This window comes from Hypanus sabinus, chromosome 6 (assembly GCF_030144855.1).
Source record: "Hypanus sabinus isolate sHypSab1 chromosome 6, sHypSab1.hap1, whole genome shotgun sequence".
NCBI lineage: Eukaryota > Metazoa > Chordata > Chondrichthyes > Myliobatiformes > Dasyatidae > Hypanus > Hypanus sabinus.
Window position 1 is genome coordinate 72,791,870 of NC_082711.1, and position 20,038 is coordinate 72,811,907.

General features: G+C 40.9%; 1 protein-coding gene across 1 annotated transcript in view; it reads left to right on the forward strand.

Moving 5' to 3' along the window:
- Positions 1–20,038, forward strand: part of LOC132395162 (contactin-associated protein-like 2) — a 1,263,978-nt gene that overhangs the window by 854,719 nt on the left and 389,221 nt on the right. Inside the window, exon 14 of the mRNA XM_059971460.1 lies at positions 19,157–19,313. Coding sequence (XP_059827443.1) covers positions 19,157–19,313 — 157 coding nt within the window. The remainder of the gene's footprint in view (positions 1–19,156; positions 19,314–20,038) is intronic.

Here is a 20,038-nt window from a genome sequence, read left to right on the forward strand (position 1 = left end):
GGTCCTTCTGAATCTGAATCAGTATCACTGGCATACAGTATGCCATGAAATGTGTTGCATGTGGCAGCAGTAGATTGCAATACATCATAATACAACTATAAATTTCAATAAGTATATATAAAATAAATAAATAAATAAATAGATAAATAGTGCAAAAGAGAGAAAAAACGTAATGAGGTAGCGTACATGGAGTTCATGTCCATTCAGAAATCTGATGGAAAACCTCCTTCCTGCTGGCAGCAGCAATGAGAGAGGGCATGTCCTGGGTGCTGGGTGTCCTTAATGATGGATGCCACCTTTTGAAGGTGTCCTGGATGCTGGGTGTTATGTTTTGTAACTTCCCACATGAGTTATCTTTCCTGCAGAAAAAAGTTCTTAGTTGGATATCTGCAGGCTTCAGTTCAGTAGATACTGCCTGTTACACCACTAGTGTTTAGGACAGCGATGAAGGTCCCCCATTTCTGTCTATATTTGGCCATCTTATCTATATAGCACAGGTGTGGTCTTCATTCCTGCCTCTATGGTACAGCACCAAGTTATCTTTGGTCTCCTGTGTTTACTCTGTCCTTCAGGGATCCAATGAAGTGCTGTCTTTCTACTCATCATCTCCAACATTTCCTCATGTCAATTGTGGCCATGTTCTCTTGACAATGCCATATGCCTTGAAGGGAAGAAGAGACTCTATACTGAGAGTCACAGTCTTAGTCTTTCTCTGGCTGACTCTGAGTCTCAACTGTCCACCAAAGTTACATAAGCACTGAGTTTTCCCTTGAACGTGCAGGTATATATGTGATAGTAATGCAAGGTTATCCGTAAAGTCGAGGTCTTCTAAATTGAAGAATAGAATCTATCTAATGCCTCTCTGCTTATCTTTCATTGTTTGCCTCCTAACCCAGTCAATCACCAGGTTAAATAATAGCGCCAACATCACACAGCATTGTCTTGACTTCAAAGCTCATATTGTAGTCAACAACTGTGCAGGTGAAGTTAGCATACAAATTCTGGATGAGCTGGACAACTTTGGAAGGAATCCCCTATGATCTGAGAATCTCCCAGAGGCTCTCTGTGGATGCTATCAAAAGCTTTTTCAAAATCCACAAAATGCACATATCGTTGTGTGTACCACTCTGCACTGATCTTAGATGTTATGCAGTGTGAAGGTCTGGTCAACATAGGCTCTATTTCTCCTGAAGCCAGTTTGCTCCCACCTCGCACACACATCAACAGCATCTGTAATCTGTTGGACAATGACTTTGACAAGAATCTTGCTGGCTACTGATGAAAACGTGATGCCATGCCAATTGTTGCAATCAATTAGTACTCCTTTCTTGGGGATCCTAACAATAACTCCCTTTGTCCTGTCCTTGGACACTAGCCCTTATATAAACAGTGGTTGCAGGATGTTAGCTGCAACTTTTGGTTCAGCTTTGAACAGCTGGCATTCAAATTCTCATGTCCTGGAGCTTCACTGTTCCTTAATGATTTAATCTCAGTAACAATCTCTTCCTTCTAGGGTGGACCTGTCGAGATCCTCCACTGGATCTTGCATGTCAGATTCTTCATTTGGTGATGGTCTATTCAGTAATTCTCTGAAATATTCAATCCGTCCATCGTGTTTCTTGCTCTTTCTCAGTTGTCATAAACAAATCGTTCTTATCTTTCAGGTGACCACCGGATCTGGCCTGGAAATTTCTGCATACCAAGTTTGAAATCTTGTATATACTTCCCTGATCACCCCAATTGGCTGCTGTTTTAGCCTCCTCTGTGGGATCTTCCACATAGACTGTCTTATCATTTGTTACAAGTTTCTTCACTTTGTTAACTTCAGTTTATGCTGATTGAAGTTTCACCTTAATTCGTGTTGACTTTGCATCTAACACTTTCTTCTTAATTTTCTGTCTTTCTCTAAGGCTGTCCATATTCCCTGCTGTATCCATTCTTTGTCTTTCTTTCCACTCAGTATCCTAGACAAGCCTTGCTGCTCTGCTTGAGGAATGAGATCATTTGCTTCCGCATTGTGTCAATCATGTCTCTTAACACATTCTTGTCAAGGTTTTGCAAGGCCTGAAAACTTTTCTTAAGCTAAATGGTGAAGATCTCACACTGCTGTCTTTGAACTTCTCTACATCAAAATGTCTTTGTAAATGTGTTCTGGTTCTTGTGCTTCTCAGCTTAAGTTTCATCACGGCTACAACAAGGTGGTGATCACTTCCTGTATCTGCTCCTCTCTTCACTTTACATCTGGCAAGGATTATCTCCACACACAAATGGTCAGTCTTGTTCTTGTCACGTCCATTGGATGAGCACCATGTCAGTTTGTGGATTTCACGGTGTGGAAAGAACATTCCCCATGACCATGTTGTTCACGGCACAGAATTCCACCAGTCTTTCACCACTGTTATTCATTGCTCCTTCCACATCCATGCATGCACATAACCCTAGTGAATTGTGAGTTGTCATTTCCCAATTTGGCATTCTGATCTCCCATGCCAATAATTATATCATGGTATGGTGTTAACCCTACCTCCAGTTGCAGCTGTTCATCGAAGATGTCCATTTCTTCAATGTTAGTTGTTCAATAGTTCCATTTAATATCAGCGAATGTACACAATAGGCAATCTGAAATTCTTGTTCATCACAGACATCCATGAAAACAGGAGATTGCCCCAAAGAATGAGTGACAGTAAAAACATAAACATCCCAGAGCCCTCTCCCATTCCTCCCTCCCACACACTAGCAGCAGCAAAGCAATGACCCTCTCCCTCCCCAGTTTACTTCAGCAAAAGCATGGCACCCTCCTCCCACAAAGTAGGCAACAGTAAAACCCAACTATTGTTAGTTGAAGCATAGCATTGGTCATGTTCACTTGCTTACCTTTCACCCTGACTTTCATAAGTCTTCAGTTGATGGGTTTCCACTCCAACAAGCACTTCTCAATGCCTTTATTCAAAATGACAGCTACTATCTGACTATGCTGACTATCTTCCCTACCAGAGTATAAAACTGTTTCACCAGCTACTGCCATTAGTCTGTCAGACCCTTTCCACCTGCTTTCACTGACACCCAGTACATGTAGGTTGTATCGACGCATTTCTGCAGTTAATTGTGCAAGCTTGCCAGTGTTATACATGGTCTGAACATTCAAAAAAAACAATTTTGTTCTTGATTTTTGGCAGTGTTCAAGGCTTCCTTCATTGTGCCAGTAGCTTGCTCTTGGTTTTCACTACTATTGGTCATGGAAATCCCAGCTGGAGTCTCAGGAACACCGTCAGACTCAGATATAGAGTTTGTCATTGCTGTTTCTGTGACAATTTTTTTTAGACCAGTCAGGGTTGTTAGCCCTGAGTTGAAGACCCGAACCTGGAACTAGTGAGCCATTCCTAGTCAGGCCTCAATCTTCTGATTCCACCAAGTGTCAAAGCACATGGCTCTGACTCCTGCCAACATGGTTCTCCAGGTTATTGAGGTACACAAGCCTCCAAACCCTACAACAAGGTTGTGGTCGTCTTGCAGGAGGCTTCAGCTTAGTATCTTTGAAATGCGGTTGAAACTCATTTTGTGGAATGACTGAAACAGCGGAGCCAGTATCCGATTCTGTTTTAATTAATTTGCTGCTCACTTCTGGAGTAAGCCAAATTTGTTGCCTGTTATTAGCTTGCTCATTGTAAAATCTCAAGAATATTAGTGCTACTCTCATCTTTATCGGGCTTTTCATCAACAACATGCAGAGTAGTGCTCTTTTTCAAACTGCAACTTGACTTTTTATCTTTTTCTCTTCCCTATGCAGTCCAGTTATTTTTGTCATGCTCTTTGAATACATGCGTTCCATTTTCTGCATGTTTCACCTTTAAACCTGCATTGGTCTGGTGTATGTGAGCCCCTGCCACAACAGCACCACAACATGTTTGGCCAGGCAGGTTTCTGTTCAGACTTTCCAATTTTGTTTATGCTCACTACCTTTCCTGTCTGAAACTCACTTGTGTCTCCGGCTGCTCTTTCCGTTGATACAGCATTTTCAACGGTTCTTTTAAATGTGAGTTGTCCTTTCGTTAGGAGCCATTTTTGAATGTTTTCTGTTAATTTTCCACAAACTGAATGATGTCTTAGTGCATCATTAAGCCCATCACTAAGCTGACAATGCTCAAGACAATTTCTTTGATTCAGCCATGTAAGCCACTTAATCCTTTTGATTCTACTAAAGCATTTTGGCATCAACAGTGGTTTGGGTTCTAAGTAACCCTGTGATGTATTCATGATATCAACAAAGCTCATTTCAGCTGATTTGGTTGCAGCAGTTGAACTTCTAAGCAAATTGTATGTTTCATCACCTATTGCACTTGGTAATACTGGCACTCGTTTCTTATCGGCTATTCTATTTGCTTTAATATACTGCACAATTCATTCAACATACATCATCCAATTATCTGTTGTGCAATCAAACACATCTATCTTTATGATGTAGCCAGCCATTGTTGATTTTTTATTTATTATTATTATCACCAGTACTCACTGTTTATGAACCCATAGCTGTACTCTTTGCTTGCTAATTATGCCCGTTTTTTGCCTTTTTTAACTTGACCTTCTCTCACCCCTTCAGAAGAAACAAGTGCTGTTTTTTTTTAACTTGAATGTCTCTCTCTCTCCTCCTTCTGAAGAAAAATGGGCTGTGCTTCAACAGGTGATCATCTTGGGTTCATTTTAAAACTTTGTTGTAGCCATTCTTATGGTTTGTAACTTCAGAAACTAATCAAAAGAAAAGCATGGGAACTGGGAAATTTATAGTTCTGGATGATCAGTCTTGAATGCCACAGATCTAGCCCTCAGCGGACTATAAATTTCCTGCTTCATCCATGGCACTTGATTTGGTATGTTCTCAAAGGCACACACTCATCCAAACAGGTTTTGATGAAGTCAGTGACAACTGTGGCATATTCATTCAGACTCAAAGATGAATCCCTGAGTATTATTCAGACCACTGACTCAAATCAGTCCTTCATGTGCTCCTACACCACCCTTTACCATGCCTTCGTGGTCCTCACACCTGGTGCTGTGGTTTTTAGTTTCTGCCTATACGCTAGGAGTAGAGGTACAGCCAGGTGCTTGGACTTTCCAAAGTGTGGACGTGAGATGGCACAGTAGGTGTTCATGTTGGTGTTATAACAGTGATCAAATGCATTGTTTCCTCAGGTCCACAGGTAGTTTTTCAGAGACTTCTTCAACTGGCCTGGTTGAAATCCCTGCAATGATAGGGAAGGCATCAGATGCCTGTTGATTATTGAGCTTAGCTCCTCCAGTGTCAGGCCACATCCACACAACGCCAGACAAATCCGTAACCGAGCTTTTTCTCTTCATTTTTACCCTCCATCCAGACTGAAACGGTGTTTTTGTCCCCCAAAACCAGAGCTTTTCAGAAACACTTTCCAGGGTGGGTATTTTTGAAAATGCTGCTTGGGCAGATCAGTGTGGACAGAGTAACTGGAGACTTTTGAAAATGCTGTCAGACGGCAGCGCGCTATTTCATTGTTTTCTTGAACACAACCCAACAATTTCAGAACAGACAGCAATGAGACTGAAGCCAGAAGAGTTAGAAATGCACTCACCAAATACTTTGACCCATAACTTACTGAATAAATAAATATACTGTACTCACAAAGTGTACTGCTCCTTTCAATGGATGCTGCCTGACCTGCTGAGTTCATCCAGCTTTTTTGTATACTGCACTCACTTTGCCATTTTCTGTCCTTGCTCGTATGAAGGTGGTTTACCTATTTATGCAAGTACTTCTCTGACAATAGATGCGTAACAGCCTAATGTAACATTGTATGGAAATACAAGCTAACACTGATGCAGACATGTTTTACACATTTAACAAGGTGCTTTATTAATGCAACAGACTTAGGCAGTTTTTCAATGTTCACCATTAGCTGGGTCATACAGTCCATGAATTCCCTGTTGGTTGCCTCCGTACTCTCCAGTATTTGTTTTTTTGTAGTTTTAAATTCTCCTGCGTGAGAGCCAACAGCTGTCCGGTGTTTTAAGTTTTTCTAGTCTGTAACTACACAAACGCGCACTTTTACGGCGAAATTCAACACCAAGCATGTCGCCTGTTTTCGGTAGATGTGTCCTGCGCATGCGCGGCAGGAGGAGATTCACCGACATCTCCGTTTCTGTGTGGATAGAGATATTTTCAAAAATGCATAGTGTGGATGCCGTTTTCAAAATTATCCGATCAAGTGTGTATGTACCCTCAGTCTGACACTATCCTAAGGTGGAATTTACATCACTACCAAGATAATGGCAGAAAACACCCTCAGCTGATAAAAAGGATGACACTTGACCACAAGGTTTTCCAGTTCTGGTGAGCAGGACCGAGATAGAATCGCTGGTTATGTTGTTCAATACTCCCTTTATTCCTACCATTCATTGTGTATGTTGTAATCTTATTCGTCCTTGCAAATTGAATTATATCATGATTGAATTCCACCTGCAATTCCTCTCCCATCTGGACAACTGATCAATATACCCTGCAGCCTTTCACGAAGCCTCTCACCATTGACAAGAGCTCTCATTTTCATGTAGATTAGCTCCATTCCAGCAGGAAGCTTGTTGGAGATGAAATACTGGATCGGAGCAAAAAGAGAAATGTGAATAGGCAGTTGCTTGACAAGAGTCTGCTCTGAAGATGGATCTGTAATGGATCAGTTGGTTAATGCCACAGCTTATAAGCCATAAAATAGCAGATGTAAAATGAAGAGAAATTTCTGTGGAAGGCCAAACCTGCTGAAAATATATGATTATTCTCCGCTGGCAGAGCCAAATCCCCATGATGGATATCATCAACAATGTCATTTGGGGAACAGCTTTTTGGCCACTTGTAGGAGGCAATTGAAGGGAGTACTGGTGATGAATTTTGCTTAGCAGACAGTTGGATGAACCATGTCCAATTTCTTGAATATAGTCAGATTTATAGTGGCTTTTAAGTACTCGGGCATGTACTCCTCTTCCTGGATGTGGGGCTATGAGTTTGTAACTTAAGTTCTCCTCTGCCAAGTTTTCAATTCATAGCAGAAGATCTCATGTTACACTTTAGGCATGTGATCAATAACATGTTATCGTGAGGAGGAGGACTCTGAAGCTCTCTTCCCTTACTCACTAATTGCTGTGCAGAGGTTAACATATTTTCCGAAGCTGACATGGAAGCTGCTCAGAGGGATTAGATTACTTCCCTGCAGGATGGAAGCCATGAATATTTCTCTGCCATGTGGTTGTTAACACACAAGCATAAATGGACACATGCATATGTGTTTGCACACAATTACGTATGCATTTGCGCACGCAAACACAGATACCCTTGCTCACTGACCTCTCTCTGTTTCGCCACCCTACCATAATGATTCTTTACCCTTGTGGTGAACTACATATACCTGTCTGAACACGCTCCCCCAGCCCCGCTGACTGCTCCTGTGGCTCCTCCCACTGACCCCGGTATAAAGGCGATTGGGGCCTGAGCCCTGCCCTCAGTCTCCAGGATGTAGTATGGTGGTCAACTGCTGCTTGTTCTTTCTTCCAGTCAATAAAAGCCTGTATCTTGCCTCACGTCTCGGAGAGTTATTGATGGTGCATCAACCCTCTCACCATTGATTCTATGCCTGAATCCATTCTTCTTCATGGCCCCCACCTCCTCATGTCAGCCTTCTGACATCTTCCCTCCACTCCTTCTCTCTTGCAAACTGTCCTTCCTTACCTGCACTGGATGCCCTTCCCTACCTGGGGCTCTTTTTCTTTCTATTCTGTGATATCCTCCTCCAGGTCCTGCCCATGTCCTGCTTCACACTCCACCTTCAAACCTCTCACCACCTCTCCACCCTCATCAATCCCAATCTGCACTGTGCTACTGCTGACTGACACTTCCTCAGCAACAGATCATGGGGCAGTGCAGGATCTGCGGTGTTAATGAGGTGCTAATGACTGAGAACACACTGGTGTACAAATATGCAAATAAAGAAGCAATGACTGGGCAAAAGCTGAGAAACTACTCTCAGTTTTGAGAGTCTAGAACTAAGGACTATGGTCTCAGGATGTGCTGTCTTTACGACAGTTATTTAGTTTATAATATTTTCGCTTAGTAATTCATTCAATAGTATTTTCTAATTAGAATTAGAAGTGTTTAAAGTATATTCATTGCATGTAAAATATATCGGCATGCGATGACGCCACATCCGGTTTCGCCGCGTCTTGTGGGAAAATACCGGTTTGAAATTAGCGCGAGGGTGGGGGCTTACCACGAGGCCGACCCGAGCAGAAGTTGTTTTGCAGGCATGAGAAATCACAGTGAGAGCAACGCTGTAAGTTAATAGATAATCGATATATTGAACTAAGATGTTAATGCCGATCCTGTTAGAAGTAACGACAGTAGATAATGTTTATGCTTTCGTTAGTTAAAGAGTTGCGGATAGTTTGCATGGAAGTGTATTTAAAGTAGTCAATGGAGCAGGTAAACTCTCCCTGTATACTGCACCTTAGTGTAATGTAGTTATAGTCACCTTTGCAAGTATTTACACTTGAAATGTGATATTAAGGAAGGAACAAATACTGTATCAATCTTGTATTGTTTTATCAACAGTTTTCACCATATGTTAATGTGAAGAGTGAACAGTAAATGGTTAATCTTACTGTGATCTGGTCTCATTGACTGGTTTATCTCGACGTTGAATTCGGCGTTATCAGTTACACGCGAAGGAGAACGTTACAGTGAAAAAGCGGCATTATCAGGTGTTCCAAGTGCTGCAATGTCAGCTCGATCCGGGATCAAGCCAATGGCGCCCAGCGACAAGGGCAGTAGAACGACATCAAGTAAGTCCACACAGGCAAGAACCAAGGCAGAAGCCGCCAAGGTGCGACTGCGTTACGCCAAACAAAAAGCAGTTTTGAAAATGAAACTGGCCATCAGAGAAGCTGAAATCAAGAAAGAAAAGGCTGCCAGAGAAGCCGAAATCCAGAAAGAAGCCGAAAAGGCTGCCAGAGAAGCCAAAAGGGCTGCCAGAGAAGCCGAAAGGGCCGCCAGAAAGGCAGAAGCCGCCAAGGTGCGACTGCGTTACGCCAGACAAGAAGCAGTTTTGAAAATGAAACTGGCCACCAGAGAAGCCGAAATCCAGAAAGAAAGGGCAGCCAGACAAAGAGAAGAGGCTGCCAGAGAAGCCGAAATCCAGAAAGAAAGGGCCGCCAGACAAAGAGAAGAGGCTGCCAGAGAAGCCGAAATCCAGGAAGAAAGGGCCGCCAGAGAAGCCGAAAAGGCTGCCAGACAAAGAGAAGAGGCCGCCAGAGAAGCCGAAACCCAGTTAGAAATGGCAAAAATATCGACAGAGTTGCAAGTGCTGCAGCTAGAAAGAGAAGAAGAAGCTGCCATGACGGAAGCAAAGTACATAGAAGAAGCTGAAGGGTCGCGTGATCTGACCGAAGTAAGATCTACTTTAGAAAGGACCAGACTGGAACGCACAAGCGACTATGTACAATATCAAATAGACAGGCAGGCTCGTCTCCCCTCTCCATACGTATTCGATAACTTCCCCAGCTACGAGGAACCTCAGAGACTCACGATTGCATCACATCCATACGAGGAAGGAAATTTACCCTCATGGCTCCGTGATGAAGTCAAGAATGAAAGAACCGACAACGCTCCTTCACCCCCACAACAGGACGGCGGGGAGGGAGAGGTTCACTCCAGGACAACAATTGTCAGCTCGAACTGTACAGAAGTTTGCAGTCAAACTCAGTCAAGCCGTTCTTGTTCCAAGATCTGCCTCACTGAGGTGTACCCTGAAGAAGCACAACAAGACATTACCAAGCGTAAAGTAACCGACGAGACGCTAGGTCAGTCAGTTTTCGTTCAAACCGAGCACGGAAACAAACTTGCACAATCAGCTCAAGATACCATTTCTTTAAAACCCAAAGACACCAAGGTCTTCAGAGATGAAGCAAATAATGGGGTTGCCCCATTGCCTTTCAGAGAACCACGCCAGCGCTCACCAGATAGCAAAGAGCAGGCAGTCAAACGGTTCACGTCCTTACGGAAAACCCAGAAAAGGAAACCTGAGATGCAGCAACGCACCCGATTGGCAGAGGTCACAGCCATTATAAACGCACAATCATTCCTACCTGTGTCTTCTGACCCAGAAAACCCCTTTATACTTTCGCCATCAACGCTCCTTACGCAGAAGGCAGGAGCACCTCCTTCACCAGGAGACTTCTCAGACAAGGATTTGTACACAAAGCAATGGAGACAAGTCCAGGCTCTGGCAAATCAGTTCTAGCCTCGCTGGAGACAAAAATATCTACCTTTATTGCAACAGAGACAAAAGTGGACAGAACCCCACAGGAATCTGGCCAACGGCCAGAATCGCTGCTACATTCCCTAGCGGGGATGGACATGTCAGGAAGATCGAATTGAAGACTACCGACCAAGGCGATGTGAAAATTTACCAAGGGCCAGTTACAGAAGTTATTCTACTTCTACCCAATGACTGATTAAGAGACTAAGTTTTGTACTCTGCTCATCGTGACCTTACGAAGGTCAAGCGGGGAGTGTGCTGTCTTTACGACAGTTATTTAGTTTATAATATTTTCGCTTAGTAATTCATTCAATAGTATTTTCTAGTTAGAATTAGAAGTGTTTAAAGTGTATTCATTGCATGTAAAATATATCGGCATGTGATGACGTCACATCCGGTTTCGCCGCGTCTTGTGGGAAAATACCGGTTTGAAATTAGCGCGAGGGTGGGGGCTTACCACGAGGCTCACCTGAGCAGAAGTTGTTTTGCAGGCATGAGAAATCACAGTGAGAGCAACGCTGTAAGTTAATAGATAATCGATATATTGAACTAAGATGTTAATGCCGATCCTGTTAGAAGTAACGACAGTAGATAATGTTTATGCTTTCGTTAGTTAAAGAGTCGCGGATAGTTTGCATGGAAGTGTATTTAAAGTAGTCAATGGAGCAGGTAAACTCTCCCTGTATACTGCACCTTAGTGTAATGTAGTTATAGTCACCTTTGCAAGTATTTACACTTGAAATGTGATATTAAGGAAGGAACAAATACTGTATCAATCTTGTATTGTTTTATCAACAGTTTTCACCATATGTTAATGTGAAGAGTGAACAGTAAATGGTTAATCTTACTGTGATCTGGTCTCATTGACTGGTTTATCTCGACGTTGAATTCGGCGTTATCAGTTACACGCGAAGGAGAACGTTACACAGGATAAGAGATTAATAATATAGGGTTGAGGCAAAGAGAAATGTTTTGTAAGGGTTGTAAATCTCTAGAATTTTTCATCACAAGGGAAATGTAGCTCTTAGTATTTGAATATATTCAGGTTGCCTGATCGAGTTTTTTGAAGAGGTAACAAAACAAATTGATGGCGTAGGGCAGTGGATGTGGTCTACATGGACTTTAGCAAGGCATTTGACAAGGCCCCTCACGAGAGACTCATCCAAAAAGTCATGAGGCATGGGACAAGTGGAACCTTGGCTGTTTGGATACAAATTTGGCTCACAGGAAGAAAGCAGAGGGTAGTTGTGGAAGGAAAGTATTCTGCCTAGAGGTTGGTGACTAGTGGAGTGCCACAGGGATCTGTCCTGGGACCCCTGCTGTTTGTGATATTTATAAATGACCTGGATGTAGAGGCGGAAGGATGGGTGAGTAAGTTTGCAGATGACACGAAGATTGGAGGAGTTGTGGATGCAGCTGTAGGTTGTCAAAGGTTACAAGAGGATATAGACAGGCTGCAGAGTTGAGCAGAAAAATGACAGATGGAGTTCAATCTGGACAAGTGTGAGGTGATGCATTTTGGAAGGACAAACCAGAAGACTGAGTACAGGATTAATGGTCAAGAGTGTGGATGAACAAAGGGACCTTGGGGTTCAAATCTATACATCTCTCAAGGTCACTGCGCAGGTTGATAGGGTAGTTAAGAAGGCCTATGGGATGCTAGGCTTCATTAACAGGGGGACTGAGTTCAACAGTAGAGAGGTCATGTTGCAACTCTACAAATCTCTGGTGAGACCGCACTTAGAGTATTGTGTTCAGTTCTGGTCACCTCATTATAGGAAGGATGTGGAAGCTATGGAGAGGGTGCAAAGGAGATTTACCAGGGTGTTGCCTGGTTTGGAGAACAAGTCATATGAAGCAAGGTTAGCAGAGCTGGGACTTTTCTCTTTGGAGTGCAGAAGAATGAGAGGGGACTTGATAGAGGTCTACAAGATTATGAGAGGCATAGATAGGGTTAATAGTCAGTACCTGTTTCCCAGGGCACCAACAGCAAACAGCAGAGGGCATGTGTACAAAATTAAGGGAGGGAAGTTTAGGGGAGACATCAGGGGTAAGTTTTTTACATAGAGGGTTGTGAGTGCCTGGAATGACTTGCCAGGGATAGTGGTGGAGGCTAAAACATTAGGGGTATTTAAGAGCCTCTTGGACAGGCACACGGATGAAGGAAAAAATAGAGGGTAAAAGGGTAGTGTGGGTTTAGTACTTTGTTAATGGATTATTTGGGTTGGCGCAAGATAGAAGGCTGAAGGGCCTGTACTGTGCTGTAATGTTCTATGGTTAAGAGTAATGAAACTTTGGAAATAAAGTAAACCAAGAATTATATTCTTCAGCTGGAAGGTTGCTTGGACAGAATCAGCAATGGTCGTCTTGAAGGACAGAGCTAAGAACTACTTTGCAATTCCTGTCTTTATATTATGCTCTTAACAGCTTGTGAAGGGGTTTTTTAATATAAATCGATAAATTAAGTTTTCATCATAATATTTTACATAAATAAAACAATTGCTTTAATATGCTGTTTATCTGATTCCATTGACTTTCTTAAAATACAAACACATTACCAAATCCCTCACAAAACTGAATAATGAACTTCAGGTTCTAATCTTATACAATGAAATGTGATGTATTAGAATACCCAGTGCAGGCAGTTGAACTCTGAGCTTAACATTTGCAGAAGTTTTTTGGACCCTAAAGGCATCAATAAATGCTCATTTGAAGGAGTTACAAAAACATTTAGGGAATACTAAATAGAGCAATGAACAGTAAGTTATTTTATCTAACAATCCATTTGTTATTTTGTATTTTGTAGGAACAGCTAGTAACTTCAAGTGAAAGAAGTTACCACTGAGGAGTTGTACAGAAATGGGCTGGAGTAGTAACTTCAACTCAATTGAAAAACAGATTTGCTTTTCCATAAGGTGTCATTATATGGATTACCATATAAATCTATTTTTAAATAAACTTTCCTTTAAAATGGATACATACAATCAAACCTTAATCAACAGGATAGGCAATTCTTGTCTTCTTCTGCAAAGAAGAGTTATAATTAGCTCAAAATGGAAGACATTGTGCAGTTTATCATCAAAATTACACCATTGAATAACTGAGATACTTTATAGAATTTGATGTGACACAGTAAACAGCTATTGAGGCCAGAACACTAGCAATGGCAGTAAATTCAGCTGTAGATACATTTGAATTGAATGCTGTTGAGACAAGATAGCAAGCTCTATTGAAAGCAAGTGAGAAAGAATTATTATTGTCTTACATCACTTTGGGTTAACATTTCTTTTACTTCAGGAAATTTAAAGATTTGAAGGGAGACTGACAGACTTGACTATTTAATTCTCATCGGAGACAACCTTTGTGAGCTGGAGAGCTAATGACATGCATTTATATCTGCAGCAATAACTTTGAATCCTGACAAGAGAATGATTGTTCGTACAACACTGACATGTGATCTTTGGATCAGAGATTGGAACCTTCCAATGGGAAAATGAAGGTGTCATTCACAGAGAGTAAAATTCACTCAATCAATACTTGTGCATGATTCTATCTTGTTCTTTTTCTCATTTGTTCAACACTAGCAAAAACTCACACAAGGTATTGGTTATTGCACAGGAACAGAGTCAGAGAGGTGGCTATATACAGTATGTCTCACTTTCATTTTGTACAGAGCATTCTTTCTCCCCAATCCCACTTTACTGGTGATTTTGTGAATCAAACATATTATTATTGTGTCCTGACTATATTGAAGATCTGTCTATTCTTTTATTTTTTTTAACCTCTTTTTAACCGGATGACAACATGTTAGTATCATATTTTATGCCTTGTCTGATTCTCTCTTTTTTAATAAAATGAGTGAACGGCTTGCTGCTTTGCTTGTGTCTGCTTGCAGTCAGACAATAAATATTGAGGTAACTTCAAGTTTGGACCTTGCTCTGTGACAAATTATTTGTTCAAATTCTGGATCATTTGCTGGATATGTAACAACGCATCTGTGTTGTGCAGTCATGTCCAACAAGATGTGGCAAGGGCACATTTGAATTTTCCATACTCCAAATGAAGGCAGAGGACTACTGGGGAAAAAAAAATCTCCATGTAGAAAATTATACACTGGAAAATCCTTTCATCTGAGTCCTGCAGTAACAACATTGTAAATACAAGGTACTGAGTAAAAATACATATGTATCGTGTCCAGGTCCTGGCTGGTGTTAATGTAGTGCAGTTGTTGGAAAGAACCTGTTTTTGTTACAAACAGGGTCACTATAAAGGTAGTGGAAGACAGAGAATGAGAATCAGATTTATTATCACTGATGTATGACATGAAATATATTGTTTTGTGGCAGCAGTACCATGAATAGATGAAAAAAACATTAAAATTCTGTTCCTGAAGTGCACAGTCAGTCCCTGGGCCTTGCTGACATTGAGTGCAATTTTGTTGCAATACCACTCAACCAGCTAACCTATCTCATTCCTGCAAGCCACTGCATTGCGTTCTGAGATTCTACCAATCATGCTATTAACTGCCATTCCTCGCACACCAACTGCTTAGAGTCTTCTTCAGTGTCAGCTGAGGGAAGGAGACACACCACATAACATGTTGATATTTCTTCTCATTTTTAACCTTAACTTTCATAAATCTGCAACATGCTTTTGACATTTAAAACCTGTGACCAATTCACTGACACACGCTTTCCACAAAGAATCGTGGGTGACTTCATTTACCAAGATGCAATGTCACCAAAAAGTTCAAAGTGTAAAAAAATGTTAAATTTTACTATGTTGGTAATATTTATTGGACTTTTAGAAAATAGTTCAAGAAGAAATTAAGGTAATGGATTTTTTGATGAAGGAATAAATTATCAATAAATAAACAAGATCAAATACTTAGTCATTAAATTCTGTAAGTACAATGTGATAGGCTGCAAATTTTAAAGGTTACAATGAAAAGAAGACCATGTTGGTGATAGAGAGATAGACTGATGCAGAACGTTATGTGCTGTAGATTTCTATGTTCTAAGTTCTAAGGCTGCTTAACATGATAAACTCCTATGGCATTACAGGAAAGATACTGGCAAGGATAGCAGAATGACTGACAGGCAGGAGGCAGCGAGTGGGAATAAAGGGGGCCTTTTCTGGTTGGCTGCTGGTGATTAGTGGTGTTCCTTGGGTCAGTATTGGGACTCTTGCTTTTCACAATGTTTGACAATGATTTAGATAATGGAATTGATGGTTTTGTGGCAAAGTATGCAGATGATATGAAGATAGGCAGAGGGTTAGGTAGTGCTGAGGAAGCAATGTGATTGCAGCAGGGCTCAGACTGAGTACAGGATTAATGGTCAGTTACTTAAGAGTGTGGATGAACAAAGGGACCTTGAGGTTCAAATCCATACATCCCTCAAGGTTGCTGCACAGGTTGATAGGGTAGTTAAGAAGGCCTATGGAATGCTAGGCTTCATTAACAGGGGGATTGAGTTCAAGAGTAGAGACGTCATGCTGCAACTACAAATCTCTGGTGAGACCACACTTAGAGTATTGTGTTCAATTCTGGTCATCTCATTATAGCAAGGATGTGGAAGCTATGGAGAGGGTGCAGAGGAGATTCACCAGGATGGTGCCTGGTTTGGAGAACAAGTCATATGAAGCAAGGTTAGCAGAGCTGGGACTTTTCTCTTTGGAGTGCAGAAGAATGAGAGGGGACTTGATAGAGGTCTACAAGATTATGAGAGGCATAGATAGGGTGGATAGTCAGTATCTGTTTCCCAGGACACCAATAGCAAACAGCAGAGGGCATGTGTACAAAATTAAGGGAGGGAAGTTCAGGGGAGACATCAGGGGTAAGTTTTTTACACAGAGGGTTGTGAGTGCCTGGAATAACTTGCCGGGGATGGTGATGGAGGCTAAAACATTAGAGGTATTTAAGAGCCTCTTGGATAGGCACATGGATGAAAGAAAAATAGAGGGTTATGTGGTAGTGTGGTAGTGTACTTTTATTTTAAGGATTATATGGGTTGGCACAACATGGAGGGCTGAAGGGCCTGTACTGTACTGTAGTGTTCTATGGTTACGGTATATCTCCAATTGGAGGGATTGGTTGCATTGTCAGCTATAAATTGAAACCAAGGAATGAAATTGATACAAAAAAAGCAGAGAAAGGGATTTCATTGAACATGGAGTGAGGTAATATCAAAGGTATTTTGTACAGGTGGAACTGAGTTGCTGTGAAATGGTAACAACCTAATTGCACTATTTCTATTTACCGACTGTCAGATGAAAATAACCTAAGAAGTGTTTGGCATCATTAGTAGCTCCCTCCTCTTTTGCATGAATATTTGGGAAAAGAAACAACTCTGAGCTTCATACTAAGGAGCAAGTTTGAACCAACAATATTGAATTTGACTTAATTTTTTATCAGAATGCCCTTATATTAATTCCATCATTGGGAATAGGTAGTGACTTGGAAGATCCAAATTTAAATGAATTAACATTTTCCTGTCTTTGGCTGGAAAATGACTGTTCCCTTTTAAGGAATTTTTCAACTGACTGACAGGAAATGTTTGAAGAAGTCCAGTTTTAATGATATAGTAATTGAAGTGTGAATCTTTAGGATAAAATTTTCATTTTCATTGCTAGCAGTCACTATTATTATTATGATTCATTACTGCTAAATTCTTGAAGCCTATTCCAACTGTGTGAGAAGGACAGCCTCGATATTGGTCCTTTCATTAGGTTCCAGTCCTTGTGCTGTGCCTGTCAGGCCTGTGCCAATTAACACTTTAGTGCATCAAATCAATTAGTGAACAGATCAGCATGATACTTCATTCAGCAAATGTAAACTTGATAAATGTCAGTACTTGAGCAGCAATTTCCAGATTCCGCTTTAGGCCTGAAAAGTTGTTGCAATTGATTGGCTCAATATTCTATCAGTTTTGCTTCAGGCTAGAGGGGCCCATTATTTAAATACTATCCTCTACACTCAGTAATGCTGCAGACCAGTCCCACCTGGTAAAATTCTCATATAATTCAACCTTTATTTTGGTATGTGGAATAAAAAAATTCCACAGCCTCCCTTTCAGCAATAATAGACCACAAGACATAAGAGCAGAATCAGGCCATTTGGCCCATCAAGCTGCTCCTCCATTCAGTCGTGGCTGATCCTTTTTTCTCCTTCTCAACCCCATTCCTGTAACCTTTGATGCCATGTTCAGTGGGGAAATGTTCACACTCCAAATGTGCAGTTTATTTCTCCTAAGCATTATCACTTGCCGGTCCTCTCATACAAAGAAACATCGGTAATAATAACGTTATTATGCTTGGTATCATAACATGAATGAGTCTTGAAACACGAGATCAATTCAAAATCAGCTTCATGCTGGCATTTTAAAACTGCCCTTATGGAGTGTGCAGCTACATTACACGAAATATGCTTGAATCACCTGGTTTGAAATATTGACAATTATTTTTATTTGTGTTGTGATGCACTTTCCCAAACACACGATGGTTTACATTTTAAAAATGGTTGCAAACCTCTAGCACAGTTTAACTTAAGTCATTGGGGAAGATATTTTTCAGTTCAATTAAGAGAAAATCTCATTTTGAGGTAGAGGCCTCTTTGCCAATTAAAATCACTTGCTCTATCAATCAATCTTTCCTACAGGTTACCCCATCAATCTGTCTCGTTTAACTAACTCCTAATATTCTAGAAATCTCTGTTCTGAAATCTTTGGTTGATCCAGGTGCAATTTACTGTTATTTCATTAACAGTAAGTTCCAGCATGTTCTAGTTCTTGGATTATTGCAGAAATCTGATGGCAGAGGGGAGGAAGCTGTTCCTAAACTGTTGAGCATGTGTTTTCAGGCTTCTGTTCCTCTTCCTTGATATTAGTAATGAGAACAGGGCATGTGAGGTCCTTTTTGATCAGTGCCTCCTTTTGGAAAATGTATTTGACGGTGGGGAAGCTAGTGCCAAGTGAAGGTGGCTGAGTTTACAAAGCTCTGTAGTTTTTCTGAGCATTGACGTCTTCATATGTCTTTGATGTAACCACTTAGAATGCTCTCCATGGTAGATCTGTAGGAATTTGCTAGCCTTTAGTGACATATCAAATCTCCTCAAACTCCTAATGAAATATAGCTGTTGGTGTGCCTTCTTAGTAATTGCAACAATGTGTTGGCAAAGATGTTGACTCCCAGGAACTTGAAGCTGCTCTCCCTTTCCACTGCCAACCCCTTGATAAGGACTGATATGTGTTCTTCTGACTTCCCCTTCCTGTAGTCTATAAGCAGTTCCTTGGTCTTACTGACATTGGTGCAAGGTTGCTGTTGCGACACCACTCAACTAGGTGATCTATCTCACTCCAGTATGCCTCCTCATCACCATCTGAGTCTCTGCCAACAACAGTTGAGTCATCAGTGAATTTATTGATGGTGCTTGAGTTTTGCCTAGCCACACAGTCATGAGTAGAGAGAGAGTAGAGCAGTGGATGAAACATGCATTCATGAGATGCAGCTCTGTTGATTGACGGTGAGGAGAACATACTGTATTATTTCTGATCTGGACAGATTGTAGGCCCCCAACAAGGAATTCAAGGATTCATTTGCAGTACTCAAACATGTTCTCAACTTAGGATCCTCTCAGCCATATAATGCTGGAATGTGTGGATTCCTAAGAACATATGTAAATGGCATCAAATTTTATCAATAACAATGAAAAGAGTATTATTATTTTACAGTATTTACTTACCAAAAATAATTTTGGTATTCTGCTAATAAAAGTTTCATTAATTAATTATGAATATTTATTTAATCTTTCTATAATCTTCTCATTGCAGATGGTAATCCATACACTTGGTGGATTGGAAAAGGCAATGAAAAGCATTATTACTGGGGAGGTTCTGGTCCGGGAATACAGAAATGTGCTTGTGGGATAGAGCGAAACTGCACCAATCCAAAATACTACTGCAACTGTGATGCTGACGCCAAGCAGTGGTGAGTAACTTAACCGTTATTGCAGGTTATGCTTCATTGATTTCCAGTTTTACTAACGGAAGAATCCACACACTCTAAATCTTCATGTGAACTAGCACTTTCCAATATTGTTTTGAGAACTGCCATTGGTTCTCCCAAAAAATTATTCATGCTGAAAGAAAGAGGTACAGCATGTGTAAGAGTTTATATTACTCAGATCACATTATCTCAGCCCAATGGCTACTTTTCTTGTCTAAGTCTGCACCAAATACAGAAATTAATTAATAAAACCAGAACAAGTTTAATTTATGTGTTATCTTGGGTGTACAGTGTTAAGAATGTCACATTTTGGAATTACTTCACACACAAAATATCGGTCATTTGGACATCAGTCTCTGTAAACTGTTAGTCACAACTTGCCAAAAATGTAAGTAAATTCCAAATGATGAATGTGTTTTAATTTAGTTATGTAAATTTGTTTAAGGTGAGCTGGTAAGTGATTGTGAAGTGTAGAGCAGTTACTTTATGTAGGTCTGTGTGAAATGGATTTTTATTTCCATGGGGGAAGAGTTTTCAGTTCCAGTATCATCATACCTTCTGCTATGTAAATGTACTGATTGGGCCTCCAATTAGGCACTTAGACATTCCTTGATTGTTAATCAGCTAGCTCTATTTATTTTTGGAGAGCCAACTTCATTTGCATAGCATGGCAAAACGCTTATCCCATGTTGGCAGCTTTCCAAAGG